The following is a 13,494-nucleotide window of genomic DNA, read 5'->3' as shown; positions in this document are numbered from 1 at the left end:
GTTTACCTGTCATCCCATCTGTTCATTTCTGCAAGCTGCCCTGATTGCTGCAATATCTGCTATGTCCTGTTAAGACACACCCCGGGCCGGTCTGAGCTTCCTAGGGACCCCTTGCCCCAGCTCCCAGCACACGTGACCCAGGATCCAGTTGCAGCCTTCATAGAATTCACGGGTCACGGGGATGGGGTGCTACCTACCTGAGCCACAAAGAGCTGGAACTCATCAGGCAGAATCCATGAGCGAGGGTAGAAGTTGTACTCCTCTGGAAAGAGATTCTGCATGATTCTCACGGCTCTGCTCAGTGTAATTTTCCGCACCATCTCCGTCATGCCTGGGGAGAAGAGAAGTTGTGGGGTTTCAACAACAGTGGGCCACTAGCTATAAAACAGCCATTACTGGGGACTTTTAAAACCACCCACCCGACACATTCACTTTTTCAGAAGGGATTTTTAAAAAAGGTATGAGTAGTTTTCCGCAGCGGTGATTCATGGTTTGGAAAGACCTGCCAAATTAATGAAAAACTTGAGGGAATAGACAGATCTTTTTCTTCTCCTTGTAAAAATGAAGCATCAATTTGAAGGAATGAGTTTCCACCTAGTTTATTATTCCATTCTTTGTCAGCCCCCTAGATAACGAATAAAGAGAAGAATTTATATCTTGCACTTAAAACTTAATATCCTCTTTAATTTTGGGCCACCACACATACCTCTGGGATTCTTTCCATCTTATACCCTGGAGAATATTATCTAGTGGACTCTGGCTACATTATGAGAAGCTTAATTAAGTTGCTTTGTTTTAATCTTTCATAAGTATTAAAGGCATAAAGTAGAAAAATATATACACCTTTCAGCAGAAAATCTGTCTCCTTGAAATCAGGACAGGAAGTAGAGAGGATATTACAGTATAATTTAAGGGGAAAAAATGGAAACTGTAGGAGTTCTTCAGTTATTTAAGTACTGACACTGACATTGATCAGATCTCATTAATTTGCCCAGAGGGAATAGAAGAGTCTCACTTATAAAACATTTTCAAAGATTGGTAGATTTTTTTCCTTGTAACATCTTTAGAAATGCTGACAAGAAAAGGAACTTAGTATATATCTTAGCAAATTTTAGGCAAATAGGTAAAAATTAAACTTTAGCATGCTTACTTCCCAAGGCAAATGTCACTGCTCAAAAAAAAAATAAAGGACACTAAAAATGGCCTTCACCCCAAAAGAGGTTACACAATTCCATCAATGACTTGAAATTTGCCAGCAAAGTAATTTTTACTAGAAAGTACAAAGTTCCACATCAGCTTGGCATATACAAATTACCACATTCCAATGGGCAAAGTCTGAATGCATGAGGTTTCTCTAAACTCCCATGTTTAAGAAGCCAAGGGTGTTTGAGATGAAGGTTTTAATAATCTACTTCTTGCTTCCCCCAGAATATTAAAAAGAGCCATAAAAATCTAAAAGATCACAGCTTGAAGATGTCAGGTTCTTACTTCTTGTTTAGAAGGAGCTAGGGAAGGATTGGAGAAGGGAATGGCAACCCACTCCAGTACTCTTGCCTGGGAAATCCCATGGACAGAGGAGCCTAGTAGGCTACAATCCATGGGGTCTCGAAGAGTCGGACACGACTGAGCGACTTCACTTTCACTTTTCACTTTCATGCACTGGAGAGGGAAATGGCAACCCACTCCAGTATTCTTGCCATGAGAATCCCAGAGACAGAAGCCTGGCGGGCTGCCGTCTATGGGGTCGCACAGAGTCGGACACGACTGATGTGACTTAGCAGGGAAGGATTAAGTAAGAAATAAAGGAGCTTTACGGAGAAGGCAATGGCACCCCACTCCAGTACTCTTGCCTGGAAAATCCCAGGGACGGAGGAGCCTAGTGGGCTGCCGTCTATGGGGTCGCACAGCGTCGGACACGACTGAAGCGACTTAGCAGCAGCAGCAGCAAAGGAGCTTTAAAGGTGCTAATAAACTGTGTCCTAACATGGATTCTCTGATATTAGAGAAAACACTGAGGACACTTTGGGAACTTCTAAGAAATTGGTATGAGTTCAGGAAATTAGAGCTATTTCCTTTTATTCCCCCACAAAATTAGAAGTTTTGAGTTATAAACATGGGAGCTGAATATAAAGTACACAAAATTCCAACTTCTTTGGAGATTTCTTAGTTGAATTTCAAGTTTTAGTTTTAGTATTAAACTAAAAACCTTCATAGTGAAGTGACAAGTGAAGTCGCTCAGTCATGTCCGACTCTTTGCGACCCCATGGACGAGCCCACCAGGCTCCTCAGTCCGTGGGATTCCCCAGGCAAGAGTACTGGAGTGGGTTGCCGTGCCCTGATCCACCAGATCTTCCCCACCCAGGTATCAAACCCATGTCTCTTACGTCTCCTGCATTGGCAGGTGGGTTCCCCACCTGGGAAGCTCCCTATAATATAGCATCTTACAGCAAATACATGATGGGCCAAATAGTGCCGGGGTGTTTTCCCCATTTTAATGGCCATGTGACAGCAGGGAATGTTTGCTTGCAGAAATCCCTCGGCCTGTGGAAGGACTTGCACAACACAAACAGGAATGCTGTGAGTACAGGAGTGTGGTTCAAATGCTCCAGAGAAGTTCCACGGAAATCAGTGTCCAGCAAATTGAACAAACACTCATTTGAAATCTGTGATGGCTCCTTCTGTCATGTGGATCGCTTATCCCCCACACCGGCTAACAGATCCGTTTTCTGAGTTTACACTTGAATCTGTCTCCAGGTAGTTCTCTACAAACAACAGCCAACTTAAGAAGCCATCCCGACAAGCCATGGCTACTCTTCCCAGATGCTCCTGACCCGCAGGCTAGACAGCTCACCCCTAACCCTGCCTGAATGCCTGTCTCCAGAAGGCAGCAGTGTAGACCTCCCTCAGTCCAGTTACAGCTGACACCTTGTGTCCTCCGCCATCTCTAAGCTGCTACCCAGTTCCTACCCAGTGCTTTGGGACAGTATCTCTGAGCCCCCGCTAGGCCCCAGGAGGAAGCTCCTAGCTAGCCCTGCCTGGGGCCACAGCTCAAAGTCAGATGTGGGCTGTGCCATCGCTCAGAAAGACGCTGATAAGAGTAGCTGGGTTTCTAGCTGGGCCAGAGCGTACATTCCCGGAGTAAACATGTACAGAGGCAGGTCATTGCCAGACCCTGCTGGCTGCAGACTCTGCCTCCCTTCTCTAGGGTTGCTGTAATACCTGACCCCTATCTGTGACCCCTGCCCAAGGCTCTGGGACCCATTCTGACCTGAGGTAGAAGCTCTGGGTCCCACCACCAGCTCCCCTTTGCTAACACTGTGACCCTTCCTTTGTACTCCAGCTAGATAAGGAGGATATTTTTTAATTAATGAATTTACTTATTCATTCATTTTGCTTGTGCTGGGTCTTTGTTGCTGCTCACGGGCTTTCTCTAGTTGTGGCAAGTGGGGGCTGCTCTTGGTTGTGGTCCCTGGGCTTCTCATTACAGGGACTTCTCTTGTGGAGCATGGGTTCTAGGTGCACGGGCTTCAGGAGTTGTGGTGCACTGGCTTAGTTGCTCAAGGCATGTGGAATCTCCCCAGACCAGGAATAGAACCCGTGTCCCCTGCATTGGCAGGCGGATTCTTAACCACTGTACCACCAGGGAGGGCCAGATAAGGAGGATTTTAGCTATTTCTCTGAGGTGCCATTGCTTGTCCTCAAATGTTGGTCACCTGTTCTTGGCTCCTGGTGCCTAAGTGGCTGCCTCAGCAATGCCTTTGCCCAATGTCTCCCATGTTCCTCCTCCCATGTTGCCCCTAAGCCTCCGCTGCAAGGGCTGGAGTCCTCCTGTGGCTTTTGCCCAGGGGCTGGGCTCCTGCTGTCCTAACAGGTTCTCTTGAGGCTGACTGTCTACCTGGGCTTCTCAGGAAGGTCTGTTCTTAGATGTCCTTGTTGTAGCCGTTCCCCTACCGGGTGGGAAATACCCCTCACTCAGGCTAAAGCTTCTCATCCAAAAGCTTGCCTCCTGCCATTGCTTCTGAGCCTGGGTTTTGCTGTCTGCCTCACTGCAGTCTCACAGCCTGGGGCGGTAGAGGCGGAAGGTGGGGGGGTCTCAGCCCACTGGAGTTACACAGAAGTGTAACAGTCTGATCCTCTGGCCTGTCTACACAGACCTAGTTAACCCAAATTAAAAACAAAACATAATGTGAGCTATGTTGGGAGTACTACTCAATCCAAGTATCGCTTATAACAATAATTCTTGGCAAAAACACATAATAACCATCAAGCAGCAAACAATACTTTCAGATTCTGAAAAATACAGTAGCCTCTTAGCTGTTTCCTCTCTCAGCCTCTCTACGCCCCAACTCCCCCACCTCCACGTCCAGTGCATCCCCTCTGGAATATCTTTCCATCTGCACACCGGCCCGTGTCACTCTCTAGCTTGGAAATTTCTCAGTGACTCCCTGTGACCTTGGTCCCTGCCTCTCACCTCCCCACTGTCCCATCACACACGACCCTTTCTAACGACCACAGGCCGCTTGCCTTTCACTGCATGTGCGACCCCATAGACGGCAGCCCACCAGGCTCCCCCATCCCTGGGATTCTCCAGAGGCAAGAACACTGGAGTGGGTTGCCATTTCCTTCTCCAATGCATGAAAGTGAAAAGTGAAAGTGAAGTCGCTCAGTCGTGTCCGACTCCTAGTGACCCCATGGACTGCAGCCTACCAGGCTCCCCCGTCCATGGGATTTTCTAGGCAAGAGTACTGGAGTGGGGTGCCATTGCAACATGCAAATCACTCTACACCTCTGCACCACCTCTGCGCCCTTGTCTAGCGTGGGGGTCAGGCCCATCCAGCCCTGGAGGCTCAGTTCACACTTGCAATCCTCTTCTCCAGGATCTCTTGCCCCACCTTCCCCCCAGGCAAATCTGGGTCAGGTCACATGCTCTTGCTCCTTATTCTCACAGCACCCCAAGCTTCCTCTGGCATAGTGCTTATCTTGTATTTAACTTCTCTCTTTAAGCGCTTTTCTCCTCATCTTTATATCCCTAGCCCAGACCAGAGATTAGCAGACAGCCGCCCCCAGAGATCCCTCCCTGGGGCCCCCTCCTCCTCTGACAAAGTCCCCTTCTCATGGTGGGCTCTCAAGTGCCACCTGCCACGTGCTGTCATATATTCCAGAGCCGGCAACTCAGCAAAAGAAAAAACAAAACCCCGTTGTTTGTAAAGTCGAGAACTGACAGTTCTGGGCTTTCTTAAAGTAAAGACCTATCTAAATCAGATTATTTTTAGTGAAAGTTTTAATTCATCAGTTAAGATATAATAACATATCTTGAAGGCAATTGCCCATAGAAAAGTGGCTAAAATCTAACATGCTGACATGAACAAAATAAATTACTTCCATATGTTTATCCAAAAGTTTTCAGCTTATTCAGCATGTGCAGTGCTTATCCTTGCCTGGCACATCCTCTGGAACTTGCTCTAAGTAATACATGATGCATACGAAATGCAGCTTTGGAATAATGGGATGTATCAGAGACGGAAGATAAGCGTGGACACCAACCCGAGCACAGTTCTGGGATCGTCGCTAAGCACGTTGTCTTTCACAGGGCAGAGGGTGTGGCAGCACTGGTCTGCTGCCTAGAGGTTCCAGAGCCTTCTTTGTCATTAAAGCTAATAAGTGTTCTTGCCTGGAGAATCCCAGGGACGGGAGAGCCTGGTTGGCTTCCGTCTATGGGGTCGCACAGAGTCGGACACGACTGAAGCGACTTAGCAGCAGCAGCAGCTGGTGTTAGTAAAGAGGATAATTGTATGTTCCTATCACTGGCACTTGGAATATGAGATGGGGCGAGCGTTCTTCTTTAGAATGAATGTTCTTATATCACCTTTAATGAAACTAGTCCTCTGAAGGTAATTTTTCCTGTATTTCTACCTGCATCCCAAATGTCAAGCTATAGCGACTCCTTCCTTCCTGCTCTCAGCCGTCAGATGAAACGAGAAAATGGGCAAAATGTCAGTGAAGCCCATTTGATGATTCATGTCTTGGGAACTCTGCCCTCATTCAAAGAGTTTCTTTCTTCCAAATTGTGCTCCCCCAATATCACAGTAAGTCCTGTTAGTGGCATTAAAATGTCATCTTTTTTCTCAAAAAGATATTTATCTATGTATTTATTTTATTCGGCTGCATCGGGTGCAGCAGGTAGCCTCTTTATCGCAGCTCATGGGCTTCTCTCTTGTGCGACATGGGCTCTACACTGCACAGGCCTAGTTACCCCATGGCATGTGGGATCTTAGTTCCCCAACCAGGGATCAAACTTTTATCCCCCAAATTGGAAGGATTCTTCCACTGGACCACCAGGGAAGTCCCCCAAAAGTCATCTTTTATGAGCAGCCAGACAGAGAAAATGATAGCTATCCCATTAAAACCATGCAAGAACCCTGGCTGCAAGAGTTCTCCTCGTCCTCAGACAAAAACCTGCCTCCTCCAAGAACCTATCTGATCTTGAGTTAATTTTCTAGCTCTGTTCCCCAGGAAACCGATAAAGGGGGAAAGTTAGCTCTGTGACTAGACAACAGAGCATATGGTTAAAATGATCATTTACTGGCATCTCACATAAATACCTTGTCAGGAGCCATAGCTCTGGGCTTTCCTGAGTGTAATGAATCTTGTAACTTAGCATGACCCTGGCGGGGACGTTGGAAGCTATGCTACGGAGGAGCTGCGTGGGCTATTGGCTCCTACCGGATTTCTGAGTCAAGGCCGATCCACAGCCACCAATATGGATCGTGTCTCCTTGCACCTGAGCTTTCCCTGGAGGAGCCAAAGACTTAGCTCTGGAACCCTTGTAAAGACTCAACTAAAAAGAAACGCATGACATTGACTGGCTGGCAAGCTGTGCTTCCTGTCCTGTGTCCTTCCAAGTGAATCTGAGCCAAGGGGCCTATGATAGTCTGTTGGCTTAGTTGAAACCCCCCCCTAGTGGACATAGTATAACTTGCCACTGTATAATGTATGGATATTGGGTTTTCTAAGAGGTATTTTCTTAACCATATGGCACGGACTGCCAAAGAAAAAGACCAGTTGATTCTCCTCTTAAAAATAAGCATAAATGAAACACTAGAGCAAACATCTTATAGTCAGGCAACTATGTAAAAATGATACACAAACATGATTAAGGTTTGGGAGGAAATAAATATAGAAAAGAGTCAGACACGATTTAGCAACTAAACAACAATAAATAGAAATATTCACATCATGGTTTCGTTCAATGAGGAATGGGATTTGGGTGATGTTCTCTCTCTCTCTCTTTTTAAAATATGAACCATTTTTAAAGTCTTTATTGAATTTGTTACAGTATTACTTATGTTTTTATGTTTTGGTTTTTTTGGCTGTGAGGCATGTGAGAATCTTAGCTCCTCAACCAGGGATCGTTAGAAGGCAAAGTCTTAATCACTGGACTGCCAGTCAAGTCCCTGTTCTTTTAAAAATTTATCTGTTATCGTATTCTAAATGGTTTGTGTCTTATGTAAAAATTTCTGAAAATGAGTGGCACCTCTTTCACTGAAATCATACCCTGATTAACCAAATGTTCATTTCTCCTTACACACTCCCACTCACCTTAACCCCTCCTCTCCACTTAACCAATGGAAATAATGAATAGTAATCAGGGCAGAAGAAGGTGGTAGAGACTAAAAGGAAAGGGAAAAGTTATACGATAGGGTGGCTGGGAACAGAATGGGGAGGTCTCCTAGAGTGTTGGCTGTGGCACTTATCTGGCACCAAGTCTCCCATGCAGTCTCACTAGATAATCATCTCACTAGATAATGCCCTCAGGGTATGAAGACAGACGCTGCCCAGACCTCCTGTTCCCAGGATGGAGATGCTGCCTTTTGATTTTAAAACAGCACCTCCAGACATGGCACTTAAAGGAAATGGCAACTGTGAATCCCATTTCTGGGACAAAGTCCTGGAATTTTAGTACCTCTGTCTCCTGCAAATTAATTAGAAATTTAAATGGTTTGTTTACTTATTTTAGTGCAACATGAAGCTTTTATTAATGTTAGACTAACTCTGTAGGGGAAATGGTTCATTTTATTGCTTTAATGTCAGGCTTTCTCGTTCCCTGCGATGAGCATAAAACTGGGGCTGCCTCTGAGTTTCAGTGAGTCAGTGAGAAAGCAGTTACAGAGCACCTCAGGTGTGTCCAGAAGGGTTGCAGGAGCCACAGGAATCTACAGAGGTGCGGGAGTCATGGCCCCTCCCAGGAGCTCATGATCTACTAGAGAAAGCCACACACATAGAGGCATTCAGAGTCCACACTCACTGAGTCATTGAAATGTTCCAGAAACTATGGTGAGTTTTTTTCATTTTGAAAATATCGTCCCTTCATGACACACCCATATTATATCAAAAACCCCAAAGTGAAAGTCATGTTCTTCCACCAGTGGAATTAGACCAGAAGAACCAATCTCTTCACACTTTGGAACTTCCAGTCTTTAAGCCCTTGGTGGGTTAAGTCCTGATCATCTTCCCTCCCAAGATCACAGCACGGTGGCAGCCATTCCCAATTAAGAGCCCTCCAGTTTGATCTCAAAACACTGGCATATTTTTGTCCAAGAGTGTACCCTGAGACTCAGCCCTAGACACATTTTTAAATGCCAGCAATAACAGTAGATACCTGGAAACTTGTTCACTTGACCGGAGAATATGTCATTGTCGTGAAATGAAACTCCGTGCCAGTAGATGTCACAGGGCAAGCGTCGGCCAAATGGGAACTGGAAGAAAGAGGGGAAATGTGATTAACTACCGCCCTGAGTGTCTCTTCTGTACTAATTCCCCACGCCCTGGCACACATCACGTGACTGGATGCTTGTAACAAGCCTGTGAAGTTGCTGACATTCTTTCCTGTGTTACAGAACAAATTCAGTCAGGCTAAGTAACTTTCTCAGGGTCATGACCACTGAGAGGCAGGGTTCTGATTCAGCATGGCTGGCACTCTACAAGTGATTTTATAGGCACCCATTCCTTAGAATCCCCATAACCATTCTAGAAAGGATGATATCCATTTCACTGATGAGAAAATCGGGGATGAGAGAGGTAAGGTAACACACCCAAGGCTGCACAGAGCTGGTAACAGGCGGATCTGAATCCAGGTCTATATGAATTCCAAACCATACTTCTCTTTCTCTTAAAACTGCAATGTGCAAACTGGTGCCCCTAAAACAAGTTCTCACAACGTCTCTCTCTCTCTGTTTCTCAACACACACACACACACATACACAGTCCCCAAGGGCAGGATGTATTCCCGGGAGCCTAAAACTGTTCCTGGCATTCAACAAAGACTTTTTGAATGAATAAATGAACAAACCAGGAATAGTCCTCTGACTCATGATGAGATAACCAGATTCTCTCTTCCAGGAATATGGAAATCAGAGATGCCCAGCAGCCTCTGCCGGCCCTTGAACTGAAAGGGATCAAACGCCAGAGCCGGGCAGCTGTGCTTGGCCATGTGCACAGAGAAGCAAAGGCAGCCAGTCTACTAAGAGAGGAGAAAGAAGCAGGTGCAAAGAGAAAAGCAGAGACGAGGCCATGTGGCCCTGGCGACACAGACCGAGTGACCTCAGTTCCCAGGGCTTCTAGACCCTGGGCCCAGGCCCTTCTGAGCCCCACTGTCCCTTCTGTCCTTGGATCCTGTGAGGCAGTCTCATACCCTTGGAATGCATCCCCTTTGCTCAAGCTAGAGGGTTTCAATTACTTGCGACCAGAAAATCCCTTGCTAAGACCAAGGGGCCTGCTCTTTCTACATCTTATTTCCTCTCCCAGTTATCAACAAGCTCTGCATTTACACAGTGTATTTTTTAAATGCATCACTCGACTCTCCTTAAGGGAAAAGAGCAAGGACATGTTAGTTCATATTTAGAACCTACTTGTTAGAAGTCCAAATGAAGAGAAATGTCAGCATATTAAGTAAAAGCATCCAATTTTCCCATCCTACGACTATAGTTAATCAGAATTTTTATCTGCTCCAAGCTAAGAGGGTGAAGTTCCAATGAAAGAACATGGCGTTACCAATGAAATGGCAGTGACTCAAAGCTTCCCAATGATTCCAAATTAAAATGAAGTCAAACAGACTCAAGCCCTTTACATCATTCACATTGTCTCAAAACTGTGCCAAAGTGAGGCATATGTTACACACTCTATTAGCATTAACAACTTCCATCTATAATTTATAGCACTTCACTCATTTTCTTTATATCCAGTGGATTGAAGTTATTAATTCGGCAGTCATAAATACAAGGAGATACAACATATGTTATTGTCTTCCAGCTGTTAAGTACTAATATAGAAGAGGGAAAAATAACTTTATGAGGAGGTTCCTCTATAAAGCATACTATCCAAGCAACATTTACTAGGATCCAAGTGGCTTTGCTGCCCACGCTGTGGGATCAACACCTGATCAATACACAAGACCCTTTAAGGTCTTAGCAAGGGATTTTCTGATTGCAAGTAATTGAAACCCTCAGTGGATAACCTAGGAATCCTTATCACCCTTAGGATCGCCTTTCAATCCTTGACACTTTCATGATTTCTAAGTTAACCTTTCATTCAGAGAGCCCCTAACTCTATTTGAGAAACTGTCTTTCTAAATCAATTTATTCAATAACCTATGTGCCAGGCACTTTGCTCAGTGCTGAGAAAACAGAGAAACATGATATTAAGTAGGTCCCAGCATCTCGTCTCTCAGGCTTCCCTGGTAGCTCAGTTGGTAAAGAATCTGCCTGCAGTGCAGGAGACCTGGGTTCAATCCCTAGGTCTGGAAGATACCCTGGAGAAGAAAATAGCAAACCACTCCAGTATTCTTGCCTGGAGAATCTCGTGTACAGAGGAGCCTGGCGGGCTACAGTCCATGAGGTTGCCAGAGTCCGACACAACTTAGCAACTAAACCACCAAACCAGCATCTCATAATCCCATGTCTTTTTAAGATCCTTTGAAAAACCGCTTAAACAGCTAACATCAAGCTCAATGGTGAAACTGAAAGCTTTTCTTCTGATATCAGGAAGGAGACCAGGAGACTCACTTTTGCCACTTTCTATTCAACATGGTATTGGAAGTTCTAACCAGAGCAATAGGCAAGAAAAAGAAACGAGACATCCAAATTGGAAAGGAAGAAGTAAAATTATCTGTTTTCAGAGGACATGATCTTATATATAGAAAATCCTAAAGATTACATACACACACACACACAATAAATGAACTCAACAAAGTTACTAGATACAAAATCAATACACAAAAAAATCAGTTGTTTTTCTATATACTGACCATGAACATCCAAAAAGAAAATTAAGAAAACAATTCAATTTACCACAGCATCAAAAAGAATAGAATAATTAGGTATTAACCAAGGGGACAAAGACTTGTACACTAAAAATTACAAAATGTTGCCAAAAGAAATGGCAGACACAGATAAGTGGAAAGATATCCCATGTTCAAGGATGAGAAGACTTCATATTATTAAAATGTCAACACTACTCAAAATGATCCTCAGATTCAATGAAATCCCAACCAAAATTCCAGTAACTTTTTTTTTTTTTGCAGAAATAGAAATATCCTTCTTAAAATTCACATGAAATATCAAGGAATCCCAAATAGCCAAAACAATTTTGGAGGTATCACACTTTCTGATGCCAAAACTTATAACAAAGCTATAGTAATCAAAACAGTGCATAAAACAATAATGAGATACCACTGCACACCTTAAAATGCCCAAAATCCAAAACACAACACCACCAAGTGCTGACGGGGGTGAGGAGCAACAGGAACACTCATCTACTGCTGATGGGAATGCGAAATGGTACAGCCACTTTCGAAGACAGTTTGGAAATTTCTTACAAACCTAAACATACTCTTATCAGATGATCCAGCAATTATGCTCCTCGGTATTATTCAAATTAATTAAAAACTTATGTCCACAAAAAAGCCCTCCATGTAAATGTTTATAGCAGCTTAATTCGTAATTGCTAAGGCCTGGAAACAACCAAGATGTCCTTCAGTGAGTGAGTGGATAAATAAGCCATGGTACAGCCAGGCAATGGACTTTTCTTCGGTGCTAAAAAGAAATGAGCTATTGAGCCATGAAAAGACATGGAGGACCCTTAAATGCATATTATTAAGCAAAAGAAGCCCATCTGAAAAGGCTACATACGGTATGATTCCAGTTATCTGACTCTGGAAAAGGCACGACTACGGAGACAGTAAAAGGATCAGTGGTTGCCAGGGGCTAGTCTTGGGAGGGATGAATAGGCAAAGCACAGAAGGTTTTTAGGGCAGTGAAACGACACTCTCTCATACCATAACGGTGAATTCACGCCACCATAACTTTGTCTAAAGCCACAGAATGTACATCACCAAAAGTGAACACTGATATAAACTATGGACTTCAGGTGATAATGATCTGCAACAAAGGTTCATTGATTTTAACAAACCTATCGCTTTGGTGTGGGATTTTGATAGTGTATATGTGAGGGCAGTGATTTTATGGGAAATCTCCATCCCTTCTGCTCAGTTTTGCTGTGAACCTAAAACATCTCGAAATTAAAAATAATAAAAATAAATTTAAAACAGTGTCGTACTAGCATAAAGACAGGCGTATAGACCAATGGAATAAGACAGAGAACCCAGGAAAAAACCCTAAAAAGCCCTCCCATATATGGTCAAATGATTTTCGACAAAGCTGACTAGTCTATTCATTTGCAGAAGGAGAGTCTTTTCAAGAATTGGTGTTGGGAAGGTCGGATATCTACATACAAAAAGGTGAAGTTGGACCCATACCTTACACCATAGATAAAAATTAACTCAAAGTGGGTCAAAGACCTAATCATAAGAACAAAAGAAATGAAACTCATAGAAGATAATAGAGGCCATAAGTTTCATGACATTGGACTTGGGAATGATTTCTTAGACATGATACTAAAAGCGTAGGCAACAAAAGAAAAAATAAACAAAGTGAAAAGAAATGTTAGTCACTCAGTCATGTCCAACTCGATCCCATGGACTGTAGACCGCCAGGTTCCTCTGTCCATGGGATTCTCCAGGCAAGAATACTGGAGTGGGTTGCCATTTCCTCCTCCAGGGGATCTTCCCAACCCAGGGATTGAACCCAGGTCTCCAGCATTGCAGGAAGATTCTTTACTGTCTGAGCCATCAGGGAAGCCTCAACTTCATCAAAATTGAAACTTTTGCATCAAAGGACACTGTCAACAGAATAAAAGGGCAGCCCATGGAATGGGAGAAAATATTTGAAAATCATAAATCTGATAAGGGATTAATATTTCAAATATATTTTTAAAGACTCCTACAACTCAACACAAATAAGCCAATTTAAAAAATCGGCAAAGGACTTGAACAGACATTTCTCTATGTCTATTCAAGAGAAGATATACAGATGGCAAATAAGCACATGAAAAGATACTCAACATCACTAATTATTAGGAAAATGCAAATCAAAACCACTT

General features: G+C 43.9%; 1 protein-coding gene across 1 annotated transcript in view; it reads right to left on the bottom strand.

Annotated features, from left to right (window-relative positions):
- TTLL11 (tubulin tyrosine ligase-like family, member 11) overlaps positions 1-13,494 on the bottom strand; it is a 300,428-nt gene that overhangs the window by 209,612 nt on the left and 77,322 nt on the right. Inside the window, exons 5-6 of the mRNA XM_010852103.1 lie at positions 8,660-8,756; positions 198-331 (exon numbers count right to left, since the gene is read on the bottom strand). Coding sequence (XP_010850405.1) covers positions 198-331; positions 8,660-8,756 — 231 coding nt within the window. The remainder of the gene's footprint in view (positions 1-197; positions 332-8,659; positions 8,757-13,494) is intronic.

The sequence above is a fragment of the Bison bison genome, unplaced genomic scaffold, assembly GCF_000754665.1.
Source record: "Bison bison bison isolate TAMUID 2011002044 unplaced genomic scaffold, Bison_UMD1.0 scf7180017864307, whole genome shotgun sequence".
NCBI classification, from domain to species: Eukaryota; Metazoa; Chordata; class Mammalia; order Artiodactyla; family Bovidae; genus Bison; species Bison bison.
This window is presented reverse-complemented; position numbering and strand designations above follow the sequence as displayed.